A 27,364-nucleotide genomic window follows, 5' to 3' on the forward strand; every position below is an offset into this window, starting at 1 on the left:
TGTTTAGAGCAGTTTCTAAGAATAAATCAACTACGAAGAACTCTGGACTCATGGAAAAAGGCGGTAGTTATGCCAATATATAAGAAAGGGGACAGAAGCAGGCCCGAAAATTACTGCCCAATTTCCCTCCTAGATGTTCTAGGTAAAGTTTATGCCGGAATTCTCCTTAAAAGATTAAAAGAAAGGATAGTCGACACAGAAAATTTTGATCAAAGACAAGCAAGCTTTGTAATAAACGTGGACTGTGGATTTAATCTCCTCTTAATCAGCTTCATAAAATGAAAGAACTTGAAAGCAAATTAAAACCTGTACATGGCCTTTATCGACACAGAGGCAGCCTTTAAGTAAATGGAAAATTGCAAAGGCTGGAAACAAGGATGCCCTTTGGCTGCAATTCTCTACAACTTCTTCATAAAAGATATGAAGGAGATGCTGGAACTGTCAAGATCATGTTTCCCGACGATAAATGGAACCGCTGAAGGGCACCTGCTATATGTGGACGATTTAGTCCTGTTGGACCTTACACCAGTCCATCTGCAGAGAAAGCTAGACGCCCTACAGGTCTATTTAGTGAAAAATGGGCTAAAAATCAATATCTGGAAATCGGAGATACTAGTGATTAAAAATCCAAGAACCAAGATAAAAAGATCTTTCACTTGGAGACTTAGAGAAGATAAACCAACAACTTCAGTCGCGACTCGATACTTAGGAATCATGATCAGCTCAGATCGAGGGGACACCCATTGGAAGCAAAGTCTTCTGCTGAAAACTAATCAGCTTGTAGCCCTAGGCCTAGTAATACGAAGAAAATATGGCAAATTTTCCTTACCTCTGATCACATTCTACAATCAGAAGGTTGTACTTGCTTTATTTTACGCGGGGGAAGCAGGTCTGAACTTCCCGAAAGAACATTGGGATAAACTGGAAAGTAGATATTGGAAGTGAATTCTGAGGCTCCCAAATGCTGTACCAATGGGTGTGGTAAGACACGAGCTGGGCCGGTACTCATTACACTCCCGAATTCAATGGAGATCCCAAATGACATTTCGAAAGGTAATTTGTCCAAAGTGCCCGCCACAATACAGAATAATTAAGATCAAAGATGAAGGCATGTCGTTCTGGCCTTTAAACAAGTGGAGGGACGCGTGTCTAAATATACTTGCGAATTTGGGCATACCAATGGAAACCCTGTGTCACAATCCAAAGAAGGTGAAAGAAGCATTGCTGGCGGCAGATTAGGAGGGCACGGAAAGAAAATGAGCGGATTCAAGCTGCCATACTCTGAGAACATTTCTTACTGGTTTACCAAGCATTACCCCGGAATACCTGAGAAAATTCACTTGTCCGAAATATCAAGACTTGATTCTGAGATTGCACTAAGAAGTACTATTCAAATACGGCCTTGGAAAGGACGACAAATGCTGATATTGCCAGCGGAAAGTGGAATCTCTACGACACTTGATATTATTCTGCACTAAATGTAGAAAGGAGAGACCTACACTTTTACTTGAGAAACTGAACTAAGTACACAGACTGAATGTCAAAGTCTGGTGGGAAACACTTTATGGTGCTTCTAATAGACCAGCAACCAGAGCTCTGGGCTTGTACTTAGATGGAATCTCTGGAAGCAAAGGACCATAAGATCTGTTAGAGTAGCTTACTTTAAAACCAGGAAAGGGCTGTTAGGCAGAATTATATGCAGTACCCTTTGGGAACACCACACACAATTAAGACTACAAGTCACAGTACAATTTCACCTTTGGTACAAGCCTGTACTACACAGTTATAGAGGTAGCAGTAGCGGAGCAGCCAGACTTATCTCAAGAATAAGTGAGCAGTATCAAATAGTTACACAAAGGACAGCAATTACTATGATTCAGGCAAACACTGACTCAAGGTTTTCAAGTAAAAGAATATACATTTATTCAGTTGTATAACAGTACACTATTATAAGCAGTCTAAAAAAATCACACTCTTAATACACCACACCACTTCCCTTAAATTCCAGACAACTGAAGCTCACAAAACGAAGTGGCAGCAAAATGGCACTCCAGTAATTTAAAAGGGAGGGAAAAACAAAGTTATTAGAAATTAGGTCAAACCAACAGGTAAGTACTCAGGGCAATTGAACAAGAGGAACTACAGAGACAGAATCAGGTAGAAAAGGCGTAGGGCCAAAGTCAATGGGTCAAAAGTCTTTTGCTCAAGATCGCACAGTTCAGGGTATTTCGGGGTAAAGTTCGGGCACAGTTTCTGGACGAGGTTGGTTGATACAAAAGTTAGTTCAAAGAGAAGAGAAGGACAAGCCCTCGGATTGGAGAACTATTTCAAACACTTTAACCGCGTTTGAACGAAACGGACAATCGGATTTGCACAGTACCTTAAAACGGAGAGCGAGCTGTAGCTGAGGCGGACGTTCCTGGTAGTTCCTGCAGGCTCACAGTTCCTGAAGTGACTGTCGGACTGACAAGAAGTAGGAAGACTGAAGGGTCCTGCACTACCCAGGGAAGAAACCAGCAGCAGAGCAAAGCAACGAATAAAAGGTGTGCTCCTTAAAACCCAATGTAAGGGAGAATTCTCTGAAAAGGCTAATTTCCCAAACCTAGCGAGTCCCCCAGCAGTTTTGCTGGATTTCTGGGGTTTAATTTTTTCTCCTGCTAAGAGTGAGACTCTTGTTCTCCCACTCTTAGGCAAGATTTGAGAATGTCCTTTGACTTTGTAATGTGTTTTATGGGCTATGGGGTCTTTTACTCCATAGGGCTTCATGTGTTTTTGGTAAGTGTGTTACACAGCACCCTCAGTGCAGTAACACAGGGCTGTCATAGTGGCCCCCAAACATAGACTCCATACCCTGGGACTGACTACTGTCTCCCAGGGCATGTAAAGTCACCATTGACTTTACTAGTCTTAAATTGTGAACAGAACCAGTACAAACCATCATATTGTGGAAGTACCTGTAGGGGTAATTCGATTGCCCCTGGGTCTGTTTTTCAAGGGGGCACTGTCCAGTCCCCCCTTGTCGAGTTTCTGGCTGGTGGCAGTGATTACCACGCGAAATATTCCACCGGAATATTTCCTATGGGATTTTCCCATTCATTTTAAACGCACCACTTTTTTGGTGCAATGTTAAAGATACCACTGGGTTATTTATTTAGTATTTATTCCCCGGTTGGGACTTTCTGCCAGGACTCAGTTTTAAAATAGCGCTTGTGTTCGCCTCTGTAACTCCAACCCAAGTCGAGCCCTTTGTTCCACTTTTGGCAGGCTTCTGCACAGAAGCCTCCAAAAGTGGTACCACTCTGTCTGGGTCTACAGGATGTGTGGGAGGGGGGAATAGGTACCCTGGACTGAGTTGCCTTGGCAACTCAAGTCGCACTCTTGTGTGATTGGCCCAGTGGTGAGCCGCCCGGCTCACCACTTAGCATGTTTGATTGACAGCTAGGCTGGTGAATGGGGGTTTTGCTGCATAAAAGCAGGGCTTTGGGGACTGGAACTTCAGAAGTCGCCACAGGACCTAAAGAATCCGAAGAGGGGAGAAGCTGAGCCATCTACAACGACGACACCACCGGTGGAGCCCTGCTGTACGAAACTCACCACTTTCCCGACGACAGAGAAGATCTTCTTCCAGGAGTCTTTTTCCCTTTGAGCTGGTGGGACCAACCAGTTCGCCTTTTTCGCCTTCCTGGATCGTCTCGTGGTCGAATCGCCCGTGCCAAGCACCCCGGTGGCCGGATAGCCACGCTTCACCACTACCGCAAATAAAAGGGTAGTACCTTTTAACCGGGAAACTCTGCGGCTGGTTTCTTCCCCGGCAGAGCAACGATCTCCAGCTTTCCTCCAAGTCGACATCTTCTCTTCCCCTGGACGAAGCACCGACTTGCACCCGCTGCCAGGAACAACTGCCCCCGCTGGAGCTTTCTCACCATTTCAGGTACTGTGTCCCGCCTGGTCTCCCTTGCAACAGACCGTTCAAGGTGTCCCGTAAATCCTTGACTCTCTATCCTGGGGTGACCTCAGACCCGTTAACATTACCTTTCTATCTTGATCCAACCTCTTTTTGACTTTCCTGCAAAGACTTTTAGTGCATTTCCACTGTGTGATCTAGGGCACATTCCGCCTTGCTCTCTCCAAGAGTGGGCCTGGCCTATGAACTTTTTGCTCTACAGTAGACCCTGCCTTTCTTGACATGCTGTGGTTCTTTAAAAGTGTTGGTATTGTGTGTTTTCCTATTTCTGCCTTTTCTCTCCCTTTTTAAATAATTATTGGAGTGCCATCTATGGTTACGCGCTCACCTCTGTTTTGCTAAATAAGTGGTGTACTAACCTAGACTTGTCAAATAATTAATTGGGGAGGTGTATATATTTCTAGTGACTGTGTTTGAACTTGCTTGACATATTAGTGCCAGTGTATTTTTACAAGTGTGTTTTTAAATAAATAATTATATACTTTTATACCAAAGCTCTGGTCAGTGTTTGCTTGTGCTACTGTATTTTTAGCCCTATTGTGTATACTCTATATGCTGCCTAACTCTTCTTGAGTGAAGTCTGACTGCTCAGCCACAGCTACCAGGTAAATCTGGGTGGTATAGACTGCTACCATTTGGGTTTACTGCTAACACCTGTAGTCTTAAACTTTTTGCAGTGGTCCCTAAGGGAACTGCACAGGTTTCTGCCTAACACCCAAGCAGGGTCTGACCTTCCTGGCTATCCAGCCCACTGTAGCTCTGTACAGCAAATTCGACCAGAGGAGGGGTCCTGGCTTGTAGTTTGGGCGAACTGGTTGGTCCCACCAGCTCAAGGGAAGAAGCTTCCTGGAGGATCTTCTCTATCGTTGGATTCTGAACATTCGGACCTGCAGCAGTGCTTCAACGGGCGGTTCAGTCGTTGTAGGGGTCCTCTTCTGCCAGTTCCTCGTTGGTTCTTTCGTTCCAGTGGTGACTCTGCCTTTCCAGTCCCACAGACCTGCTTTTTATGCAGTTTTCCCCCATTCATACAGCCTGGCTGTCAATCACACAGCAAGGTGGCTGTCCTGGCAAGGACAGTCCCCTCAGCCAATCAAACAGGAGTGCGACTTGGGTTACCAAGGGAACCCATGGCAGGGGTCCGAAGATCACTCCCTCACATCCTGCCTACCTAGACTTTCAGGCGCCTTAAGGAGGGCTTCTGTGCAGAAGCTAGAGAAAAGAAAGCAGACAAAGGAGTCATCCCCGGTTTGGCGCGCAGAGAAAAACACGAGAAAGGCTTTAACAAAAAGGATTGGCGAATAAACCCAGCCGGAGCCAAAATAAAATGTATTTGGTCAAGTGGGTTTATGTTCGAGGCTAATATAATAGCCTAAAAGAATACCACGTTTATATAAAATAATTGCGGTAGAAAAGTTAGGGTAGATACCATTGCCACCAGCCAAGTCTTAATGTAGAGAGAGCGAAACAATGCTCCAAGAGGCACAGGCAAAAAGGGCTAAGAGTTAACCCTTTCCAATACTCCATGTAAGATGGGGTGTACTGGGTCTGTGGTTTAAAGTGACTAAGGTAAAGTTAATGGCAACTTTACCCTTTTCTGGGGGACAGTAGTCAGCCCCAGAAAATGAAGCCGATGGGAAGTCTCAAAGCCAACCCTGTGTCACTGCACTGAAGGTGCTGTGTAACACACATAAAAATATGAAGCCATGGCGTAGGTGAAGCTCCAGTGCTCAAGATCACACAAAAAGTGAAAACACACACAGGAAAACACATGTAAGAGTGGGAAAAAGGCTCACACTCTTACCAGGTTAAAAAATTAAATCCTAGAAATCCAGCAAGGCTGCTGAGGGACTCATTAGGTAAGGGAAATCAGCCATTTATGAGAATTGTCCCTAACAAGGGCACTATAGAGGAAGGGATCCTAACCCTCGGAAACAAGAACAGATGGACAGTTGAGAGGGAGAACAGTTAGACCTCCGCTTGCCAAAAGATGGTTTATGGGGAACAAATGAGAGGGTTGTACGATTGGGAGGAGTGTAGACCGAAATAATGTGGACCTGTGGGGGGCGATGAAGGGATTATGTCTGTGAGGACAAGCATAATAAGGTGTAGTTATTGAAAATGCGATTTCATCCTTTGACATGGGAAGACAAGGATTTTATGAAAAGCTTGTATAATAACTATGCTGAATAATTTTAAAAAAATAAAAAATTCCTGGGGATGGCAGGCTACTGCGCTCGCTACTATGTGTCCATCACAGAACCACTATGATGGCTGCTGCAGAAAGACACCCTATTCACCTGGTCAACGGCATGTCAAGAGGCTTTCGACACAATCAAAACAGCCTTGGCAGAAGCCCATCACCTGGCCTACTTTGACCCTGACTGGCAGACAGAAATCATTGTGGACGCAAGCCCTGTTGGGCTAGGAGCGATTCTGGCACACACTAGTGGCCCTGATGTGCACCCCAGGCATATTGTAGCATATGCAAGCAGAGCCCTGGCCCCCACGAATCAGCATATTCACAAGCAGAAAAAGAGAGCCTGGCGGCTGTGTGGGTGTGCAAACATTTTCATAACTTTTCATAAAGGAATGAATCACTATGGCCAGTGGAAACCGATCGAGGTTATACAGTAAGAGTGACTTCGCTGAGCCCTGTGGCATGCCGCAGCCTGACTAGCTGTGGGATGGATGAAAACAGCGGGAGGGAGACAAGTTTGTGGAAGTTTTCCAGAAATCATTTTATCCAAGTGAATACTAGTCCTCTGGCACCTTTGTCTGCCAATCTAGGGGCAATAATTGAATGATTTACAGAGTTGAAGGTGACCGGCAAAACTAATGATACAAATATGTATACCCTTCCTTTATCATTGGTGTGCCAAGATGGTCAAGAAGAGTAGGGAGTAAAGACTTTGGGCTGCTATTAAGGTGTCCCTCAAGATGTTATTTTCTACACAATTTGTAACTATGAAGTTACTACCTGTTCCAAGAGTTTGGCCAGGTAGATGAGATTGGAAAGAAGACAGATGTTTCCAGGAACTGTTAGATCGAAGGAGGGTTTCTTTATTAAAAAGAGCCGGTCTGTGCATTATCAAAGGTTTGCTTGCTGACTCTGTGAAGGCAGATGGATTTTCCAACAGCCAAAGTATGAAATACCATCTAATAAGTAATTCACAACTTGATTATTTTGCATTTCTAGCCATTCATTTAAAATTAGCCAAAATATCAGTCCTTCCCAGGAGGGAATATGCCAGGCCAGTATGTCCACACATGTGGCTAAATAAAGAAGCTTCACTCATAGAGGACTGATATACTTTGTCACTAAACTGATCCTTAAAATGCATGAATTGAAACACTTGTGTACAGGCGCGTTATAAATGACTCATCATACCATATCTTATCATTATCATATCATACCCTTTGACTTATGCAGTAAAGCATCTAAAAGGGGAATTATAAGATTGTTCCCAGTGTGTATGGTGGTTATGATTTAACAAACATAATGATCTGCTAATTGGAAGGTAGCAGATCTTGAAGACTGAATCCGTTTTTTTTCAGAAAGTACGATTTGTGCTGAGAGTGCTCCACTAATGAGAAGAAAGAGTCCACACTGCAGTGTGGGCAACTATGAGGTAAGACTAAGGTTCTTCAAAAAGATTACTCCTGTCGTGTAAAGGCACAACCGCTAACAGACAAATTCACATGGGCCACCTATTCAAATACACTTATATTCTCGATGAAACATACTGGTGGAACCAGCTGATGAGCGGTAAAACAACAAAAATGGGGATCGCCGTTGTAAGATATTGTCAAAGCCTGGGCTTGGATAGCGTGGCTAATGGCTTTTGAGGAAAAGGACTAAGAACATAGTCTGCGCAGAGGAGTCATGACATCATTAGTAAACGAGTATTTTATTCAATACCAAGACAATGGACTCATAAATCATGTAAAAATTGTATTATCCAGTTAAGACAAGAATGAAAAAAATTTAAAAACATTATGTTCCTGTGAAGGTTCTTCTTGAAACGTTCTTATTAATGATTCTGAAGTTCCTGACACTAACTGAATGAATGATCCACACAGAAAGAAATGTAATACTTTCTGCCTCAATAGTCAATGAGTTATATTCTAACATTAGAGCACTAATAGAGCATCTTTTAAGTGCTCCATTTAATTATTTTATTTTGTCCTTATCCCTTTTCAGATTGCTAGCTTATCAGCAAGCATGGAATGCAGGCGTTGACTATAAAAGCCAGGATGTCACACTTTCTTTTGTGATGTGTACACACCAGGCACAGGTCATGGACACATGGACTCTGTCACAGGAAGCAACAGATAAGGTTTCCTTTTTTCACTCTGCACAAGCTCTAATAGCATTAGAACCCTTACCATTGGGCTCTATTTTGTGCTATGTGATCCTTGCCCTTGTCAAATGCCCCTGTCTCCAGCTCGGCACCACTAAATTGGATGGCGGTCACTTACCATACAATAGAGCACTTTGGTGCAGACTGTGATGCTTCATTAGGGAATTGTTAAGAATACAGAAAAAAGGTGGATATTGATGTGTCTACATTTCACATCTTAACATTAAATCAAGTACAGACTATGGGTTATTTGCGCTTAGTGACACACCCGATGTGATTATTACAGTTCAGAGAAGAAAGGCTGTTGCTTTGCTAAGAGAGCTGCCACACCATGAAGCAGCAAAGGCCAAGCCAAAACATTATGATATAAATTGGTCATTAAAACTGCAATTATTTTTAAAAAGCCAAATATGCAAGAAGTTAAAACAAATATTTTACAAACCTAGCCAGCTCACTTATTGGTTTGTTTTCGGCCTTTCTAAACTACCAAAAGTGTAATACCAAAGAGGACTGTGCTCAATAACTAACATTCCCTCTGGACAGACATCATGTCCGCCTGATTGTATCAATTACAATATGTGCTGAGCCATAGACCCCCATGTGATTGCTGCAAGTCAGAAAAGAAAGGCTGCTCCCAAGCTAGGACTGCCAAAACACCAAGGTGCAGCTAAAGTCAAGATACAGATTTAAGATACAAGTGGATTATTTAAACTAAAAATGCAAAGTGCAATCATACATGAAAAAACATTAACAATTAAAATTAGCTAACTCACTGTCTGGTTGCTAAAGTAACTCCTAAATTCAATAACAATGACAATGACATTCAGCATTCAGTAATAGAGAAACAGTTTGGAACAACAATTCTTCCTATACCACAAAATACCAAGAATGATTCAGCAATTGCTAAATAAAAAATAAAATAGTAATTATTAAAATGCATCAGTATACACAAAATGAATAAAACCACTATATGAAAGAACACATGCTAGTCAGAGTGGCTACTGTGAAGAAGTAGAGATTTCGCATATTCTCTGCTCCCTGCCTGACTCTATCTTTTGAAATGTGTTCTATTTGTGGATACACCGAATAGGCTTCATGGTCCAAGTCTATCCGGTCGGCTTACTCTTCATGCCCGGAAAAGCAGGAAGGGCTGCTGCTTGCAGGCAGAGGGAGATCTGCAAATCACTGTTTGGTGATTTAGTAATGAGAAGTATGTGTGGAATTGAAACAAACATTTCCTGTGAATTGACAGCACCGATCTAAAGGTGTGTAGCTATTGCTGCATGGGAAGTAATGGGGAGGAAGTAGGAGGGATTACTTTGGCATGGTATGGAGGGGGCTTTTATCCGTTCACAGGGGCCCCAAAGCCCCAATTTGGTTTTAAATTTTAGATATGGCTACCTGTGTTTTATTGCTCAAAATGTTTATTTTCTTCTACAGATCACAGGTATCATTTATGGATACATGAAAAGGACACACTCTGGTCTTACAAATATCGTGTTTGGTACCAATTGATACAATTAAAAAACTGACGGCAGAATTGTTGAATATCAATCAGAGGCGTTGCTAGAGGGGGGGGCTATAGCCCCGGGTCTTTTGGTTGTAGCCCCGAGTAGAAGCTCAGAGGCTACAACCAAAAGGCTAGCTAACCTGAGTCCCGACAGTCCCGACATTAGCGTAGCCCCGGATCTTTTCCAGACCTAGCAACACCCCTGATATCAATGTACAAAAAAACAATATCAGTGAATGCACTTCGAAACAGTTGTGATCCAGTCATGATGCAGACTTTGAAAATGTGCCATTTATCCAAGTGAGCATCAACTATTATACTTATTAGTATTAGATTATACCTCACACTATGCATCCTCTTTCCTTATCGTTAGGAGTGGTGGAAAAGTTGCCCTTACCCAGAGAATTAAGTCCTTTCTGTGCAAGAAATACATCGATTAGGAAGCTCACGTTCACTTTCAAAGCAATCTCTAGCTTTTCATCAAGCTCCCAGTAGTGATCCTGCGAAAAACAGAGTAAAACAATTTCACAAGAGGTGACTGATGTTATAGAGCTTCAAAGGAGTTTCTGTAAAAAATACACACATCCAAAATCTAAGTGTGTGAAATTCAAAATTCCCTTCCAAGCGTAATACAAACGCAGAACACATTTCCTTCAATACTTATGGAAAAACTGCATTGTTGAAGTGCTGGAAATGATGACCATCCTACAGTTCAGGAATCTGCAACCTGCGGCTCTCCAGATGTTTTGGACTACAATTCCCATGATCCCTCACCGTTGACCAAGCTTTCTAGGGCTGATGGGCGTTGAAGTCCAAATCATTTGGAGAGCTAAAGGCTGCAGACTCCTGCATAGTTGCCCAATATATTTGGAAAATCTGCACTGATGTAGCAAAGGGAACAAGTTACTTACCTGTAACTGTTGTTCTCCAGCATGGGTCTGGCATGGATTCACATGCTCATGAATATTCCCCGTCGTCAGGCTGGGAATCCTCGGTAAAGAAAAAAACAGTATCAGTTTCGTTTCTGATCTGTCTTTCGTAGTAATAACCAATCACTGGTCTCTGCGTCATACTGACCACAGCCAATGACTGCCCTCTACCTAAGCACCGCCTCTGGCAGCCATCTTCAGATTTGGAAGCACGTGAAGTGGCAGTATGACCAAGTGAAGAGCCGCAGAGGGGTAGGCGGGAGGGTTCGCATGTGAATCCATGCCAGACCCATGCTGGAGAACAACAGTTACAGGTAAGTAACTTGTTCCTTCTCCAGCATGGGGTCTGGCATGGATTCACATGCTCATGAATAAAGAATACATAGCAGTACACACATGCACAACCACGGGAGGTGGCAAAGGCTCAACATTAATCATTGCATCAAACTCAACATTAAGCATCTTACCTCCTCACCAGGCTCACCTCAGGCGAACAGGTTGCGCAGCACTGCTTGGCCGACCCTGGACTCCTCCCTGGAATCCCGATCGACGCAGTAGAACTTCGTGAAGGTGTGCGTCGACCTCCACGTAGCAGCCCTGCATATGTCCAGCAGGGGCACACCAGAAAGGAACGCCGTGGTAGCTGCGATCGCTCTGGTGGAATGGGCTCTCGGACGGCCGGGCAGCGGTCGGTTTGCCAACCGATGACAGTACATGATACAGCCGGAGAGCCATCTGGAAATGGAAGCCTTCGAGAGAGCCTTCCCCTGATTGACAGGTCCAAAGTTCACAAAGAGTTGTGACGTCTTCCGAAAACACTTTGTGCGGTCCACGTAGAACTTCAGCGCTCTAGCCACATCCAGCGAGTGCAAAGTCCTCTCAGCCGGCGACGAAGGCGACGGGAAGAATACAGGCAACACCAAGGGTTTGTTGAGATGGAAGTCCGACGGTACCTTGGGCATGAAGGAGGGGTGCGTCCTGAGCACTACCCTCGTGTCGTGAAAAGTCAAGTACGGGGCCTTGCAGGAAAGGGCCTGGATCTCTCCCACCCGTCGTGCGGAGGTGATGGCCACAAGAAACGCTGTTTTCCACGACAGAAACTTCAACGGGGCCGAGTGCAGAGGCTCGAACGGAGGTCCCATGAGCTTGGTCAGCACCACGTTGAGCTCCCACGCCGGGGCCGGAGCCTTCACCGGCGGGAACGATCTGAACAGTCCCTTCATGAACTCTTTCACCAGACGATGAGACCACAAGGACGTCCGTCCCGTGGTTCTGGTGTATCGGGAGATCGCAGCAAGATGAATCTTGATGGACGCGTGTGCCAGTGCAGCTTTGACCAGCGTCAGCAGGTACGGCAGAACTTGGGGAGCCGTAATCCGTAGAGGGTTAATCTTCTGTGCGTGGCACCAGACAGAGAACCTCTTCCATTTGTGTCCGTAGCATTTAAGAGTCGAGGACGCCCTGGCCTTTGCAAGAACCTCTCTGCAGTCGGCCGGTATGTCGTATCCTCCAAACTCTAGCGCTGCAGGAGCCAGGCCTGCAAGTTCAGCGATTTCGGGTCGTGGTGGAGGATGGCGCCTCCTTCCCTGGAGAGCAGATCCGCGTCCACCGGCAGCTTGATTGGCGGGGACGCTGACAAGTCCAGAAGGTCCGGGAACCATATCTGCCTCGGCCACGCAGGTGCGACGAGGATCATCCTGCACCGTGACCTCTTGAGCTGGTTGACGAGCCGGATTAGCAGTGGCAAAGGAGGGAACGCGTAGAGGAACAGGCCCTCCCAGGGGAACGAGAAAGCATCGCCCATGCTCCTCGCCTGGGGAAACCTGCTGGCGAACCTCCGGCACTTGGAGTTCGTCGCCGGCGCGAACAGGTCGATCTGGGGTGTGCCCCACCGTCGGAAGAGGCGATCCACCAGATCCTGCCGTAGTTCCCACTCGTGGCACGAGCGCAGCTCCCTGCTGAGTGAGTCGGCGATGGTGTTTTTTATCCCTGCCAGATGAAACGGCACCAGAAACATCCCTTGGGCGACTGCCCAATGCCACAGGTCCTGCGCCTCCTTGGATAGTGCTGGGGACCTGGTTCCGCCCTGTTTTCTGATGTAAAACATGGTGGTGGTGTTGTCGGTGAAGATCCTCACCACCTTGCCCTTGAGGGACGGAAGGAAGGACCTGAGGGCCCAAAACACTGCACGGAGCTCCAGGACGTTGATATGTAAGGATTTCTCTGTCGGGAGCCAAAGGCTCCTTGCGTGCAGATTTTCGGTGTGCGCTCCCCACCCTTCCAGGGAGGCATCCGTGGTCACTGTCTCCTGGTGGGCTGGGGTCTGGAAGTCCATGCCCGCCGTCAGATGCGCGCGGGTGCCCCACCACCGGATCGCTCGTCGAAAACTCTCGTCAAGTGTGATCCTTTCCTCGAAGCTGCCCGTCGTTTGGATCCAGCGCGCGTCCAGGAACTCCTGCAACAGGCGCATCCGGAGCCTGCACATGGGAATGAGGTAGATGCAGGAAGACATCATTCCGAGGAGGGACTTGATGGACCTCACCTTGGCCGCGTCGGCCACCAACATCCGCTGCACCTTGCCCAGGATGGTCCTGGTCCTCTCCTCCGACGGGGAGGCCAGAAGGGACACTGTGTTGAGCCTCGCTCCCAGAAACAGAGTGTCTTGCGCGGGTACCAGGTGGGATTTGGCGTAGTTCACGGAGAATCCCAGGTCCGTGAGAAGTTGGACGGTCCTTGCCGTGTGAACCACGGCGAGCTCCCTTGTCTTGGCTCGGATGAGCCAGTCGTCCAGGTAGGGGTAGACGTGGATCCCTTCGCGGCGCAGCTGAGCCGCCACCGGTGCGAGGCACTTGGTGAACACCCTGGGTGCCGACCGTAGACTGAAGGGGAGGGCTTTGAACTGGTAATGCCGCCCTTGGACCACAAACCTGAGGAATTTTCGGTGCCCCTTCAAGATGGGAATATGGAAGTAGGCATCCTCCAAATCCAACGACGACAGGAAGTCTCCTTCCTCCAGCTGACCCAGGACGTGCTGGAGGGTGACCATCCGGAACCTTTGCGCCTTGATGAACTTGTTCAGACGTCGCAGGTCCAGGATGGGGCGCCATCCCCCCGTCTTCTTCTTCACGAGGAAGTATCTCGAGTAGACTCCGGAGCCCCGAAGCCTCTTTGGGACGAGTTCGATGGCGCCCTTCTTGAGCATCGCCTTCACCTCCAGTAGAAGTTGAGGGACGTGAAGTTCTTTCCTGGCCACGGGGGGGACGCGCGGACACTTTCTTTGAAACTCGAGCGCGTGGCCCCGGGCCAAGGCGTCCAGCACCCAACGGTCGGTGGAGATGGACTCCCACACGCTGACGAAGCTCGCCAGCCGGCCTCCCACCGGGGTGCTTCGGTGGGGGCCCGACCCCCCGGCCGGTTCAATCCTGCTTCGACGAGGCTTTAGCGCCTTGTCCTTGGCGACGACGGCGGGGTCCGCCAGGCTTGCCTCGTCCTCTGTAGGCCTCCTGAGATGACGAGCGGGCCGCTTGACGGTAGGAGGAGAAACCGCCACCGGAACCTTTGGAGGCGCCCTTGCCTCCGCTGCTCCGAAAGGGCGTCCGTCGTTGTTGCAGAACTCCAAGGGCCCGGGCCGTCTCGGTGTCCGCTTTAATGGCCTGAAGGGAATCGTCCACCGTTTTCCCAAACAGGTTGTTCCCATCGAAGGGCATGTCCAGGACTCTGGTCTGAACGTCTTGACGGAAGTCCATAGCCTTGAGCCATCCACGCCGCCTAAGGCAAACGCCGTTGCCCAACTGGCGGAACCCAGTGTCGGCGATGTCTGTCGCAACGGTAATGGCGTGGTCCGAAGCCACCTCACCTTCCTGCAGGATCTCCAGGGCCTCTGCCCTCTTGTCGTCCGGCAAGAAGTCCAGCAGGGGAGCCAGTTTGTACCAGAGCTCCCTGTCGTATCGGGCCACGATAGCCAAAACGTTGGCAGCTTTAATCGTCGTCGCTGCAGACGAGATGACTCTGCGTCCCATAGCGTCCAATTTCTTTCCCTCGCCGTCCGGTGGGGAAGTCGATGTGGAGGCCGCACCCCCCCCCGCTTTTTTCCTGGCCGCCGCGGAGACGACGGAGTTCGGAGTAGGCTGCGCCCGGAGGCACAGGGGGTACTTTTTCTCGTACCGGTCTCTTCTAGCTGGCGTCGTGGACGGGTTCTTGAGGAGGGTGAGGCCCTCATCCCAAATGTCGTTCAATAGAGGCACCGCGAGGACCGTCTTCCTCTTGGCCTTGCGCCGCTGATAAAGGAAACCTTCCTTCTTCTTCTCCTCAGGGCAGAGTTGGAAAAGCTCGGATGCCCTGGCGATCATTGAGTGGAACGATCCAATCTCGACGGGCGGAGAAGCCCTGGTGGGAGGCGACGACGGTACATCCTCGTCGTATACCTCGTCGTCCGTACCCGTCGCTGCCGTGTCAGTCCCCGTATCATCCCCTCGGGTGGACGGGGAGGAGGGCTGGAAGGGGCGCGACGGCTGAAAAGGAGGTGGAGGGTGGATCCTTCTTTTCTTGGTAGGGGGAACACCAGAAGGTCCCGGTTCTGGGTCCCCCGACGGGAGGGGTTCCGTCGGCAACGGTAGTCTCGTCCTTATCTCAGAGCATAAGGACTGTATGGCCAACAAAATGGCCGCCGAGTTGTCTCGCGGCGCTGGCAGAGGGGAATCCGACGGGCGATCAGGGGCCCCGTCGGTACCCTCGTCGTCACCTGCGTCGGGATCCATCCCGACGGGCTGGTCTTCTTCCACGCCGAGGCCGTGGCTTAAGACCTCGACCAGCTCCTCCTCCGAGGTTGAGGCCGAATCTACGACGACGCCCTGCCCCCCCTTTTTCTTCCCCACGGGGGATTTCACGGGGGTCCTATCGATGGGCACAAAAGAGGACTCCCTCCGAGGTGGCAGGGAGACTCTGAGCCCCGAGGTCGCCACCACTGGTGTAGCCTCCACAGGCTGAGCCAGGGCCGCCGTGACAGTTTCGATAGAGGGCTTGGCCGGATGGATTAAGGCCTTCACCACCTTAGGTGCGCTCACCGCCTTATCCTTGAGGGGGGGAACACTGCCTCGCTCCCCCTCCGCCTTCGAGCTCGACCGGGGCCTCTCCAGGAGCTTCGCCGGGTGCTCGGCCTTCCTCTTACCCGACCCAGAGCGTTGGCTCGTGGTTGATGGTGCCGGGGAGGGTGCGCCCTGCCTGGCGCCCGTAGAGCCCGACCGTTCGGCGCTCCCGGTGCCAGCGGACTCGCGGTGCTTGGCCTTATGTTGGACCCCCGTCGCCCGGGCGTCCTCAAAGGTCTTAGAAGACCGCTCGGATTTCTTCCTCTTCTTCTCGCCGGACGAGCTCTTCCCTTCTAGCCAGTTGGCGAGACGTTGATGGCGGTCCTTCATGGTCCGCTCCGACATGTTGCCGCTAAATGCACAGTTCTTCTCCACGTGCGTCTTGTCCTCATGTAGGCAGTAAAGACAAAAAGAGTGTTCGTCCTCCTTGAAGACGTTCTGCAGCTGGCATCCAGGGCAGACCCTGAACAGCTTTCCGGGCGTCGAGCTTCCCTTCTCCTGGGCCATGCCGGGCCTGAGAAACTTCTGGAGTCCTCCAAAAGCGTAGCTCGACGAAATCTTCACCCTTGAGGGGCGCAGACGAATCCGAAACGGGTCCCCGTTGATCGGATGGAGAGTCGGTGGAGCTTGAGGCTCTTTTGACCGAAAAAAACTAAGTTTTTGAGAAAAAACGTGAAAAAATAGCACTAACGCTCGAGAGCAATAGCACGAGGATCCCAACACATGAACGTGCGGTAAAAATCTGAAGATGGCTGCCAGAGGCGGTGCTTAGGTAGAGGGCAGTCATTGGCTGTGGTCAGTATGACGCAGAGACCAGTGATTGGTTATTACTACGAAAGGCAGATCAGAAACAAAACTGATACTGGTTTTTTCTTTACCGAGGATTCCCAGCCTGACGACGGGGAATATTCATGAGCATGTGAATCCATGCCAGACCCCATGCTGGAGAAGTTTTTTTTATTAAAGGGCTTGTTAGGTCTGCTAACATTTAAATTGAAAGTTGCTTCTTCTAGATTTGTTCACTTCAGAATTTAAGCCTCAACAAGTTTTCATCGCTACTCATACATGTGCAACTAAAAATGCATCTTAGGAAGGCAAGACAGAAGTGTGACGTCCAAACGAGGAGACTGGTGACTCACATTTCATAATAATGCATGCATTTCCTTCCTTTAATTATTTTCAAGGAAGAAATAAGAGCGCAATTCAAAAAAGATTTTACTTGCCAGAAATTGTCTTGCTCCTGCGAAAATATTCAGCTAGCACATGTGCATGATTAACAAACAAAAAACTAGAAAGATGTGCTTTCAGTAAGAAACTGCACTGCAAATGTCCAAAATATGCATTTTAATAATATGCCTCTGTGGCCCCTTGACGTGCAGGAGCGGTCACGTGATTATCACCTGACTGCTACTTCAAGAAGTGGCCTTAGGCAGACCCTCCAGGATATTGCAGCATTAAATGGCAAATTTTGCGGCACAAACCTTTATTTATTACAGCATTTTTGCGGCAGATCTTTTATTGACTAGAGGGTGTAAGATTGGCACACTGCAGGAAAGAGACAGTGGGCAAGGCTACAAGAGAGCCAGGGTGTCATTGTTTGTACCTTTTGTATCAATTTAATAGGATGAGTCCCAGATATATCTGGCTTGGCAGAACAGTGTTTGTTTTGGCTATGTTTTTGGTTCAATGTGCATGCTTTATTTAATATTGACAGTATTGATTGTTATCCGTCTAGTAATTCTGAAAATATTGGTATGGTATGGTAATGTTTATTTGTAAAGGGCCTATACGCAAGGCAAGTGTTTCAAAGCGTTCAAGGCGGGAATATGGGGAAGAACAGTCATTCAGAGCCCTTGAAATTCTGAACGATACAAGTCTGCACAGGCAAAATAAGTGCCTATAATACAATTAACAGTGTAGATAACAGTAAATAGGCCGGACGACGATTCTGCAGTTTTTCCAAGTGCTTTGAGGCATAACCATGCAAGGAGCACAGACAGGGAAGATAGATAGACGATCTTCAAGGTATGGTACATTCAGATTGTGCAAGTGCACAGACGGTACAGGAGGGGGGGTAAGTTCAGGGGGTGGATCTAAGTGCGCCCAGTCAGTCAGAAACTGGGTAAGTGCTGAGAGATGCCCTTCTTATGGGTCACTGACCAAGTGCAGAAGCAATGAGTCAAGTGCAGGCCCGGAGGCAAGTGCGAGAGTGCCAGGGACCTGTGAGACTCTGAGGTATGCCCGGCAGCCTGTGGAAAAGGAGGGATAGAGGGGTAGAGTCGAGAGAAAGGTTAGCAGGGTAGAGGGAGAGAGAAGGCAGAGGAATGTGTCTCAAGGAGTTTCCGGAACTTAAGGAGATCAGGCTTAAGACAGAAGGCGGCATGGAGGGTATTCCAGAGGGAGGCCCCTGCTGAGGATAAAGATCTCCCTCCAAATCCCTGCTTGGAGAACCAGCTCACTCACAGAAGGTTGGCGGTAGATGAGCAGAGGGCTTGGGAGGGACGGTATTTAGTTAGGTTTTGTTGCAGATAAGTAGGTCCCAGGACCCAGAAGGCCTTGTGGACAATGCAGAGGGTCTTGAACTTGATCCTTGCAGCAACAGGGAGCCAGTGGAGTGATTTCAGCGCCAGAGAGATGCGATCACTGGGCTTGAGGCCAAGGATAAGTCTTGCAGTTCGGTTCTGGATGAGTTGCAGAGGACGCAAAGCAGAGGCAGGGAGGTTGAGAAAGAGGCTGTTGTATTAGTCCAGCCTTGAGAGAACAAGAGCTCTGGAGACAGTGAGCAGCTGGGGGCAGGTGAGAAAAGGAAGAGTACCTCTGAGGAGGTGCAGCTGGTAGTTGGACTTTTTAGAGATGTCCGAAATGTGAATGGAGAAGGAGAGAGTGGAGTCGAAGATGACCCCAAGGATTTTTGACTCAAAGGTGGGTGCAGGCGCAGGGTCTAACGAGGCCGGCCAGAGTGAGAGTGGGAAGGCAGAAACAGGAGTCCCAATGCGAACGATCTCAGTCTTACTGGCATAGAGGCAGAGGTCGTTTGCAGCACACCATGACTGAATTGCAGACAGTCAGATATAAGCGAGGTAGAGGAGGTGGCTGACGGGAGCCTGAAGGAGAGTTGCATGTCATCCGCATAACATTGGAAGTTAGAGATGAAAGTGGCAATCACACGTGCCAGGGCACCCATGTAAACATTGAAGAACCTGGGGGATAGGTTCCCCTTCTATGTTCTCCAATCCCCAAACACCCATACACCTCTCACCAACACACCTTGCACATCTCACCAATTACCCATCACAACTTGCATTCCCAAACCTCTCACTCTCAGTCATACACATACTCACAAGCTCTGTCACACTGCCAAGTCACAATTTACACTCCCTAGTCCCTGTCACACTCCAAATCATACCCCCAACTCACACTGTGCGCTCCCCAATTACTCCCACAGTATACAGTCCTTAATTGTTTCGCACTACTTCTGCATCGTGCATCCTTTCTCCCATTCTATCGCACTCTTCCCTCATCCCTTTTCCCAATCTGCAGCTCACTGGCTCTTTTCTGCCAACCACTTCCTCAGCTTTTTTGGCCCACTGCTCCTCCTGAGCCCACACTCTCTCTACTTTCTGTAACTCTGCTCCCTCTTTGATTTCTAGCCCACCCGCCGCTCCCTCCCTGATGTCTCACCCACTGCTTCCTCTCTGCTCTTTTGCCCACTGCTTTCCCCTCTGACCCACTGCTCTCCATTTGCTTTCTTGCCTATCACTCGACATCTCACCCATCACCCCCCTCTCTCGTGTCCCTCTCTTATTGTGACAATTTTTTTAGAGCCGAGGATATGCTATTTTTAGATTACCCATTTTTGGAAATGAGCAGCAGGTCACTTTATTCTCAAAGGTGACCTGCACGTTTCCATGATGCTGAGCTGTAGTGCAAATGATGTGGTGGCCAGCCACCTTGAATACGCTTATGTTGGAAGCGCTTTCCTGACAATGTTCTACAGGCCCCCAGCGCATTTCTTCATGACAGACATTTATGGGGCATGGCACTGTAAAATGCGACCCAAAAAATTCATTTCTATCCCATTTTAGGAACATAAATCCAAGTGAGACAACAGGTTCATTACTCTGCTGTCACACTTAAAACATTTTTTTTTTAAATTGCATGACCGAGTCAGGAAAGACCCCATCATGCTGTGGCACCCTCTGAGTGCCTATTCGAAGCGGGTGCATAGGGTTGCCTACAGTTTCTGCACATTTAAAAGCACATCTTGTTTGTAAATTTGGAATGCTCTTTTAAATGTGCAGAAAAAAACCTTATTTGCGCAAAGGGTTGAAAAAGGCCATTTGAATGGGTGCATATAAGATGCGCCCATTCAGATGCCATAGTTGATTGGGCTGCTCTTTTTTTGGGCGCAAGTGATGAGATGTGCGTGAACATTTCATTTCTTGCATCAAAAATAGTTTCAAGAACCTGCCTCTTATGTCTTTTTTTTTTTTTTTAAAACGGTCACTTTTGCAAAATCAGCACTTTTCGCAATTGTTTTTGAAAAAACTGCTGTTTTTCACAACTTTTTTTCTAAAACGGCAGTTTTCGCAGCATTTTGCAGGATCGCACAATCGCTATAAACTGCAGGGTCTGCTTAGGGTGTCCTTAGCCCTGGGCGTCCCATTCAAAGGGCGACCCTATAAGGACATTGTCTTTCCCTCTTTCCCCCTGTTCGTGCCTGATCATGTGCCTATCTGCCGCCCACCTGCTCCTTTTCCCACTTATTTTTTACACTCTGATTTTCATGCCTTCCCCTACTCCATCTTGGATAACCCACCGTCCCTTTCCTCACAGAGTCTCTGCTCGTTCTCGCCACCATTTCAATCTATGTTCCCCTCCAATTTCTACAGATGCCTTGCCTGTTTTTCACTTCGGTCTTCTCAATGCCCGCTCAGTCTGCAATAAGTCTCACTCGATTCTTGACATATTTTTCCATCCCAATTTGCACTTTCTTTCTCTTACCGAAACTTGGATTACCCCTGACAAAGCCTTTTTTTTATACCAGCTTCCATTCATACTGCTTCCACCCTATTCTCTCATAGTCCTCACCCTCTCAGACGCGGCAGGGTACTGGGGTTCTTTATGATTCCTCCTGGACTCTCTTACCATCTTTTTCTGCCTTCCAACCTTTAATTCTTTTGGATATCATTTTTCTTCTTTCTCAGGCACCTTTCCGGTCTTGCTTCTTGTTGTGTATCATCCCCCGGCCCAGCCAGTGATTTTCTGGACCATCTTGATCTCCTTCTATCCTCCTCGTTCTTTGTCACCTTTGTCCTTCTGGGTGACTTTAATATCCCCTCTTCTAATTCTTCCTGCTCTCAGTTGATCTTACTTACTGACTCCTATTATTTTCAGTTGTTCTCATACATGTCCTCCCATGAGTCTGGCTCTTCTCTGGACCTTTCATTCTACTTTGATGTCTGTACTTGATTCTGTCTCTCCTCTTTGTTCTTTTACACCCACTCGGAAAGTCTTGACTTAATTCTGATCTTATCTCGCTCTGCTACCGTCTGCGTAAAGCTGAGCGGCACTGTAAAAAATCTCGATCGCGGTTTGATCTTGCTGCTCTTTCATCTTTACACTATTCTTTTGACTCTGCTTTACTTGCAGCAAAACAATTGAACGTTTCGGTTTGACTTTGCTAGTTACTTCACATCAAACGTTTCTAATCTTCGTTCTGCTTTTGTTTCTTCTCCCACTCATCCTCCTTCCTCTTCTTCCAGTTTACCTTCATACTCTTTATCCTCATTCTCTCCTCTTTCCGATTCTGAAACTTTTACCCTTCTTACCCATGCTCATCCAAAGCTGTCTCCTTCTGATCCTCTTCCCTCTTCTCTTATTCCACATGTATATCCCCATCTTGTTCCTCATCTTACTTCACTCACTAATTCTTCTTTCTAACTCATGTTTCCATGCTACATTTAAACATGCTCTCTTGACCTTTACACTCCTGCTAATTTTCACCCAATTTAACTTCCCTTTCTCTCTAAAATTATTGAGCAGGCTGCATATGCCCAGGTTGCTAGTCTCCTCAATCTTAATTCTCTTCTACCACCTCTTCAATCTGGATTCTGTCCTTTTCATACTACTGAGACTGCTCTTTTATATGTCTCTAACTCTCTTCTCTCTGCTCGTCATTTTAAGCTCTGCTCTATTCTTATTCTTCTCGACCGATCTGCAGCATTTGATACTGTTAATCACACTCTTCTTATTTCCTCACTTTCTTCTGTGGGTATTACTGGTTTTGTCCTTGAGTAGTTCCACTCTTATCTTTCGCAGCGGTCCTATTCTGTAACTGGGGTCAGACGCACCTCTTCCTCACTTCCTCTTCTCTATGGTGTCCCTCAAGGTTCTGTACTTGGTCCTCTCCTTTTCTCTCTTTACAATGCCCCACTCTCTGCTTGTCATGATCCGTCAATCACGCCCCTTCTGGTCTTCCTGGTTACTGGCACATCGGGGGTTACTCGAAGTAGTACACCCAACATGGCCGTATACACGGAACGCGGTCTATCAACCTTTGCGTCCTATGCAGCACGTTCTATAAATTAGCCACTCCCCTGCGGTTCAACGCGTCTCATCGCTACCGATAGCTGTGGCCTGATGTGCTCCGTAGTTCGTTCTCCTGAACTGTGTTGCTTCCTGGTTTCCGGACCTTCCTCCTACCTTCCTTGATCCTGTTTCTTCCGCGTTCCGCGCAGACCGCCTCCGCGTGCTGCCTCCATTCCAAGCTTCCTGGAGTTTCCATAGATCCCGGACGAAGAAGCTGAACGAATCGTGGAATCCGAAGACGGGCAAGCGGGCTTGTACAAGACCCGAACTGCTAGGAAGAAAACCCTGACAAAGGACTCCGCAAAACAGAGAAAACAAGTGAGAAAAGGGGAAACCTGTGACAGATTGAGACGCCACCTGACCGATCTCGATACAGACATGGAAGCGGCCGTCCAGGATCTTATGCGTGGCATGCAAGAGCTGACGACCGAAGTGCAAAACTTAAAGGCGGAAAACGCTGCGTTAAAACAATTGGTGTTATCCTGTGATTCCGCCACGAAGGAGAGTGTAATTCTAGGCGGCGTCGTTGACAAGTACGACGGTTCAGCAAAGAGCCTCCGTGGATTCCTAGATTCTTGTTTGGTCCACTTTACATTTAAGCCTTATTATTTTTCTACGCCCAGGGCTAAAGTGGGCTTTATTATTTCGCATCTTTCCGGGAATGCCTTGACCTGGGCCACCCCATTGGTTAACTCTGGTGATGCTCTCCTGGATGACTACGATGGCTTTATAGAGGCCCTCAAGACCATGTTCGAACGCCCGGAACAAGTTTCCAGTGCCCAGGAACGTTTACTCGACTTTCATCAGGGTACCCAGGATTTGCTGTCGTATGTCACACGCTTCAAACAGCTGGTTAAGGAAGCGGATTGGTCCTCTGAAGCTTGTTTTACCTTAGCCAGAGTGGCACGCCCGGGTTCCTTTCAAGCCCTAATAGATCTCGCTCTACAGATTAACTTTTGCATTCAGGAGAGAAAGGCTGAAAAAAAGAAAACCACGTTACCACTCCAGAAAAACCCCATTGGAACCCCTTCGAGCTCAGAAGGCATTTCTACTCCAAGCAATGAGGCTGAACCTATGCAATTAGGGGCCTTCCGTGGACCCATTACCCCACAAGAGAGGATGCAAAGGATTCATACTGGATTATGTATTGTGCATCCGACAAACATTTAGTAAGAGAATGTGCGATTGCCCCCCACGGCGCTCGGGGAAACGCCAGCTCCCGATCCTAAACGGAGCACAGGTTCGGGAGAGAGATGCCTGCTCCACCTCTATTCCATCCTTGAACTCTCCTGGACAAAATTCCTTGGTAATCTTACAGGCCTTCTTGACAACATCCAAGAAAGAAATATACCCCATCCTGGCACTGGTCGACTGTGGAGCTATGGGGGTATTCATAGATCATGAATGGGTCCTTAAACACCATATTCCTTACGAATCCCGGACTATCATGAAACCTGTAGAAGCAATTGATGGAAGACCCCTTTCTTCTGGACCTATAACCCTGCAGACCAAGGAGATTGAGCTTGTTATAAATCAACATCGAGAAAGGATAAGATTTGACATCATCAAGTCAGCCCATTACCTCATGGTTCTGCGAATGCCCTGGCTTCAAAGACACAACCCCTATATCAATTGGGCAGCGGGATCCTTGTTACTGGGTTCTGAGCTTTGTATGTCCCACTGCTTACTTGATCCTACACCATCGAAGGGATTTCCTACAACTCATCAGAACACAATCTCAGTCTCAAACATCATCCGGGTCCCGGAGGCTTACCAGGAATATTCCGATGTTTTCTCCTCTGCCATTGTTCAGGCCTTACCTCCCCACAGACCAGAAGATTGTTCTATTGAAACGGAACCTTCCGGGGTGATTCCTTTTGGAAGGATGTTCATCCTATCAGAACCTGAAAAGAAAGCCCTTTGTGAATACCTGGATACAAATCTTGCAAATGGCACCATCCGACCATCTAAATCTCCATCAGGGGACTCCCTGTTCTTCGTTCCTAAAAAAGACACTAAAGAACTCAGACAGTGTCTGGATTATCGAGGTCTAAATCAATGTACTCTCAAGGACCGCTATCCGTTGCCCTTGATCTCAGACATCCTGGAGGCAGTAAGAGGCGCAGTTGTGTTCACCAAGCTGGATCTCAGGGGCGCCTATCATTTGATTTGTATCAGGGCAGGTGACGAGTGGAAGACAGCCTTTAGAACACCCTTTGGGCATTTTGAATACTTAGTCATGCCCTTTGGACTTGCTAATGCCCCAGCGGTGTTCCAACGTTTCATGTATTGAGTGTTCTCGGACATGCTGTTCCTTTTTGTGATTGTCTATCTGGATGATATTCTAATATTTTCGAAGGACCCTCTCAAGCACGAAGAACATGTGAAAGCAGTATTACAACTCTTACGCGAAAATAGACTCCTGGCGAAGCCCGAGAAATGCATCTTCCATACTTCTACTGTTCACTACCTAGGGTTTGTCCTTACTCCCGATGGTATCTGTATGGATCAATCCAAGGTTAAGGCTATTTTATCCTGAACCAGCCCCGCCTCGGTGAAACAGATACAATCCTTCCTGGGCTTGGCTAATTTCTATAGGAAATTCATACCTTCCTTTTCCGAGATTGTCCAACCAATAATTGCCTTATTGAAAAAAGATGTTCTCTTCCATTGGACCATGGCCCAAGAGAAAGCCTTCCAACAGTTAAAGTCTGAATTTACACAAGCTCCCATTCCTGCTCAGCCTGATGTTAATCGACCATTCATAGTGGAGACAGACGCCTCCAATTACGCCATTGTAGCCGTCCTAAAACAGCAATTCGAGGATAGCTTGTAACATCCCATCGCCTACCTTTCTCGGACATTAACTCCTAGCGAAACCCATTACTCCATCCTAGAGAAAGAGCTGCTAGCCATCCGTTAAGCCTTCACAGAATGGCGTCATTTACTTCTAGGAGCCAAATTTCCAGCCCATGTCCGCACAGATCATCGAAACCTACAAGTGTTGCAAGCCCTGGAATGTCAGAATAGTCGCCAAGCTCAGTGGGCCTTCTTTTTTGCCCAAGATCAGTTTCAGATTCACCACGTCCCTGGAACCCAAGCTGATGCACTTTCTCATCGTCCAGACTATGAACCTCTGGAGGATCGGACGTATCCCAAGATGTTTCCTCATACCATATTCATATCTCAAGCAAACAACCTCCTGGAAGAGATTCGTATGCAAACTCAGACTTCGGAACTTTTGAAGGGAATTTCAGAAAGGAATCAATGGAACTTGAGAGTCAAGGACGGATACTTGTTCAAAGATACCAATCTGGTCATTCCTACACAAAAATTACAACAAAGAATAATAAATCTCTGCCATGATACTCTTCATTCCGGTCATCGTGGTATTTCCAACACCCTCCGTCTAATACAAAGACAATTTTGGTGGCCCAAGATGAAGACCGATGTACAACTGTATATTCAATCTTGCTCCGTCTGTAATCAGAACAAACATGATAACCAGAAACCAGCAGGTCTCTTATTACAGCCTACACCACCAACCAGACCTTGGGAAATCATTGCTACAGACTTCATTGTGGAATTGCTGCCTTCTAGAAGTTATACCACTATCATGGTCACCATTGATATATTCACTCATATGGCTCACTTTACCCCTCTGTATAAATTACCATCCTCCTCAGAACTTGCTGGTATTTTCCTGGAACACGTCTTCCGACTGCATGGACTTCCTTCCAAGATCATATCGGACAGAAGACCCCAGTATATATCTCAATTCTGGAAACACTTCTGCAGGATACTAGGGATTCAACAAGCTCTCTCCTTGGGATATCATCCCCAAACCAACCGTGTCACAGAACAAGTAAATCAAACCCTTGAACAAGTCCAGGATGATTGGTCACTTTTAGTACCAGTAGCCGAATTCGCTTACAATAATTCGGACCATTCGGCTGTTAAGACCAGCCATTTTGTCTGTAGCCAAGGATTTCACCCTTCGGTCTTACCTTCTGTTCTTCCGCACACTACACCTGTTCTTACTGTCGATTCCTGGATTGAAACACTCATAAATGTTCAGAGAGAAGCCAAGGAACATCTCGAAAGAGCGCAAATCCAAACCAAACACTATGCAGATTCAAGGAGAAGCCCAGGCCTTCATACTCCATTGGGGACAAAGTATGGCTATCCTCGAAACTTCTACCCCAACATCTCAGACCGAATAAGTTGGCTCCCCGGTATTATGGACCCCTCTCTATAAAAGAGATCATCAATACTGTGGCCTTTCGACTCCAACTCCCGGACTCCTGGAAGAAGATACATCCATTTTATCACAAATCCCTGTTGAAGCCTTTCATCCAAACTACCCGGACTACTCTTAGACCTAGTCCTGTGCTTGTCAATGACCAGCTGGAATATGAAGTTTCTCGTATTTGTGATTCCCGATATAGACGAGGCAAACTTCAATACCTGGTGGAATGGAAAGGTTATCCACCCAGCGAACGTACCTGGGAACCAGTCTCAAATTTGAACTCCCCCAGATTGCTCAGAAGGTTCCACCGAATTCATCCAGGTAAACCCGTTGGAACAGGTTTTAAAGGGGGCATGCTGTCATGATCCGTCAATCACGCCCTTTCTGGTCTTCCTGGTCCCCGGCACATCGGGGGTTACTCGCTGTAGTACACCCAACATGGCCGTATACAAGGAACGCGGTCTATCGACCTTTACGTCCTATGCAGCACGTTCTATAAATTAGCCACTCCCCTGCGCTTCCGTGCGTCTCATCGCTACCGATAGCTGTGGCCTGATGTGCTCCGTAGTTCGTTCTCCTGAACTGTGTTGCTTCCTGGTTCCCGGACCTTCCTCCTTCTCCTTTCCTTCTACCTTCCTTGATCCTGTTTCGTCCGCATTCCGCGCAGACCGCCTCT

General features: G+C 47.6%; 1 protein-coding gene across 7 annotated transcripts in view; it reads right to left on the minus strand.

Moving 5' to 3' along the window:
• Nucleotides 1-27,364, minus strand: part of PARP4 (poly(ADP-ribose) polymerase family member 4) — a 2,748,946-nt gene that overhangs the window by 119,206 nt on the left and 2,602,376 nt on the right. For all 7 annotated transcript variants that reach the window (XM_069639202.1, XM_069639198.1, XM_069639200.1 and 4 more), the window contains one exon: nt 10,233-10,335. In XM_069639202.1, coding sequence (XP_069495303.1) covers nt 10,233-10,335 — 103 coding nt within the window. The remainder of the gene's footprint in view (nt 1-10,232; nt 10,336-27,364) is intronic.

Source organism: Ambystoma mexicanum, chromosome 7q (genome assembly GCF_040938575.1).
Source record: "Ambystoma mexicanum isolate Mex_15411 chromosome 7q, UKY_AmexF1_1, whole genome shotgun sequence".
Classification (NCBI taxonomy): Eukaryota; Metazoa; Chordata; class Amphibia; order Caudata; family Ambystomatidae; genus Ambystoma; species Ambystoma mexicanum.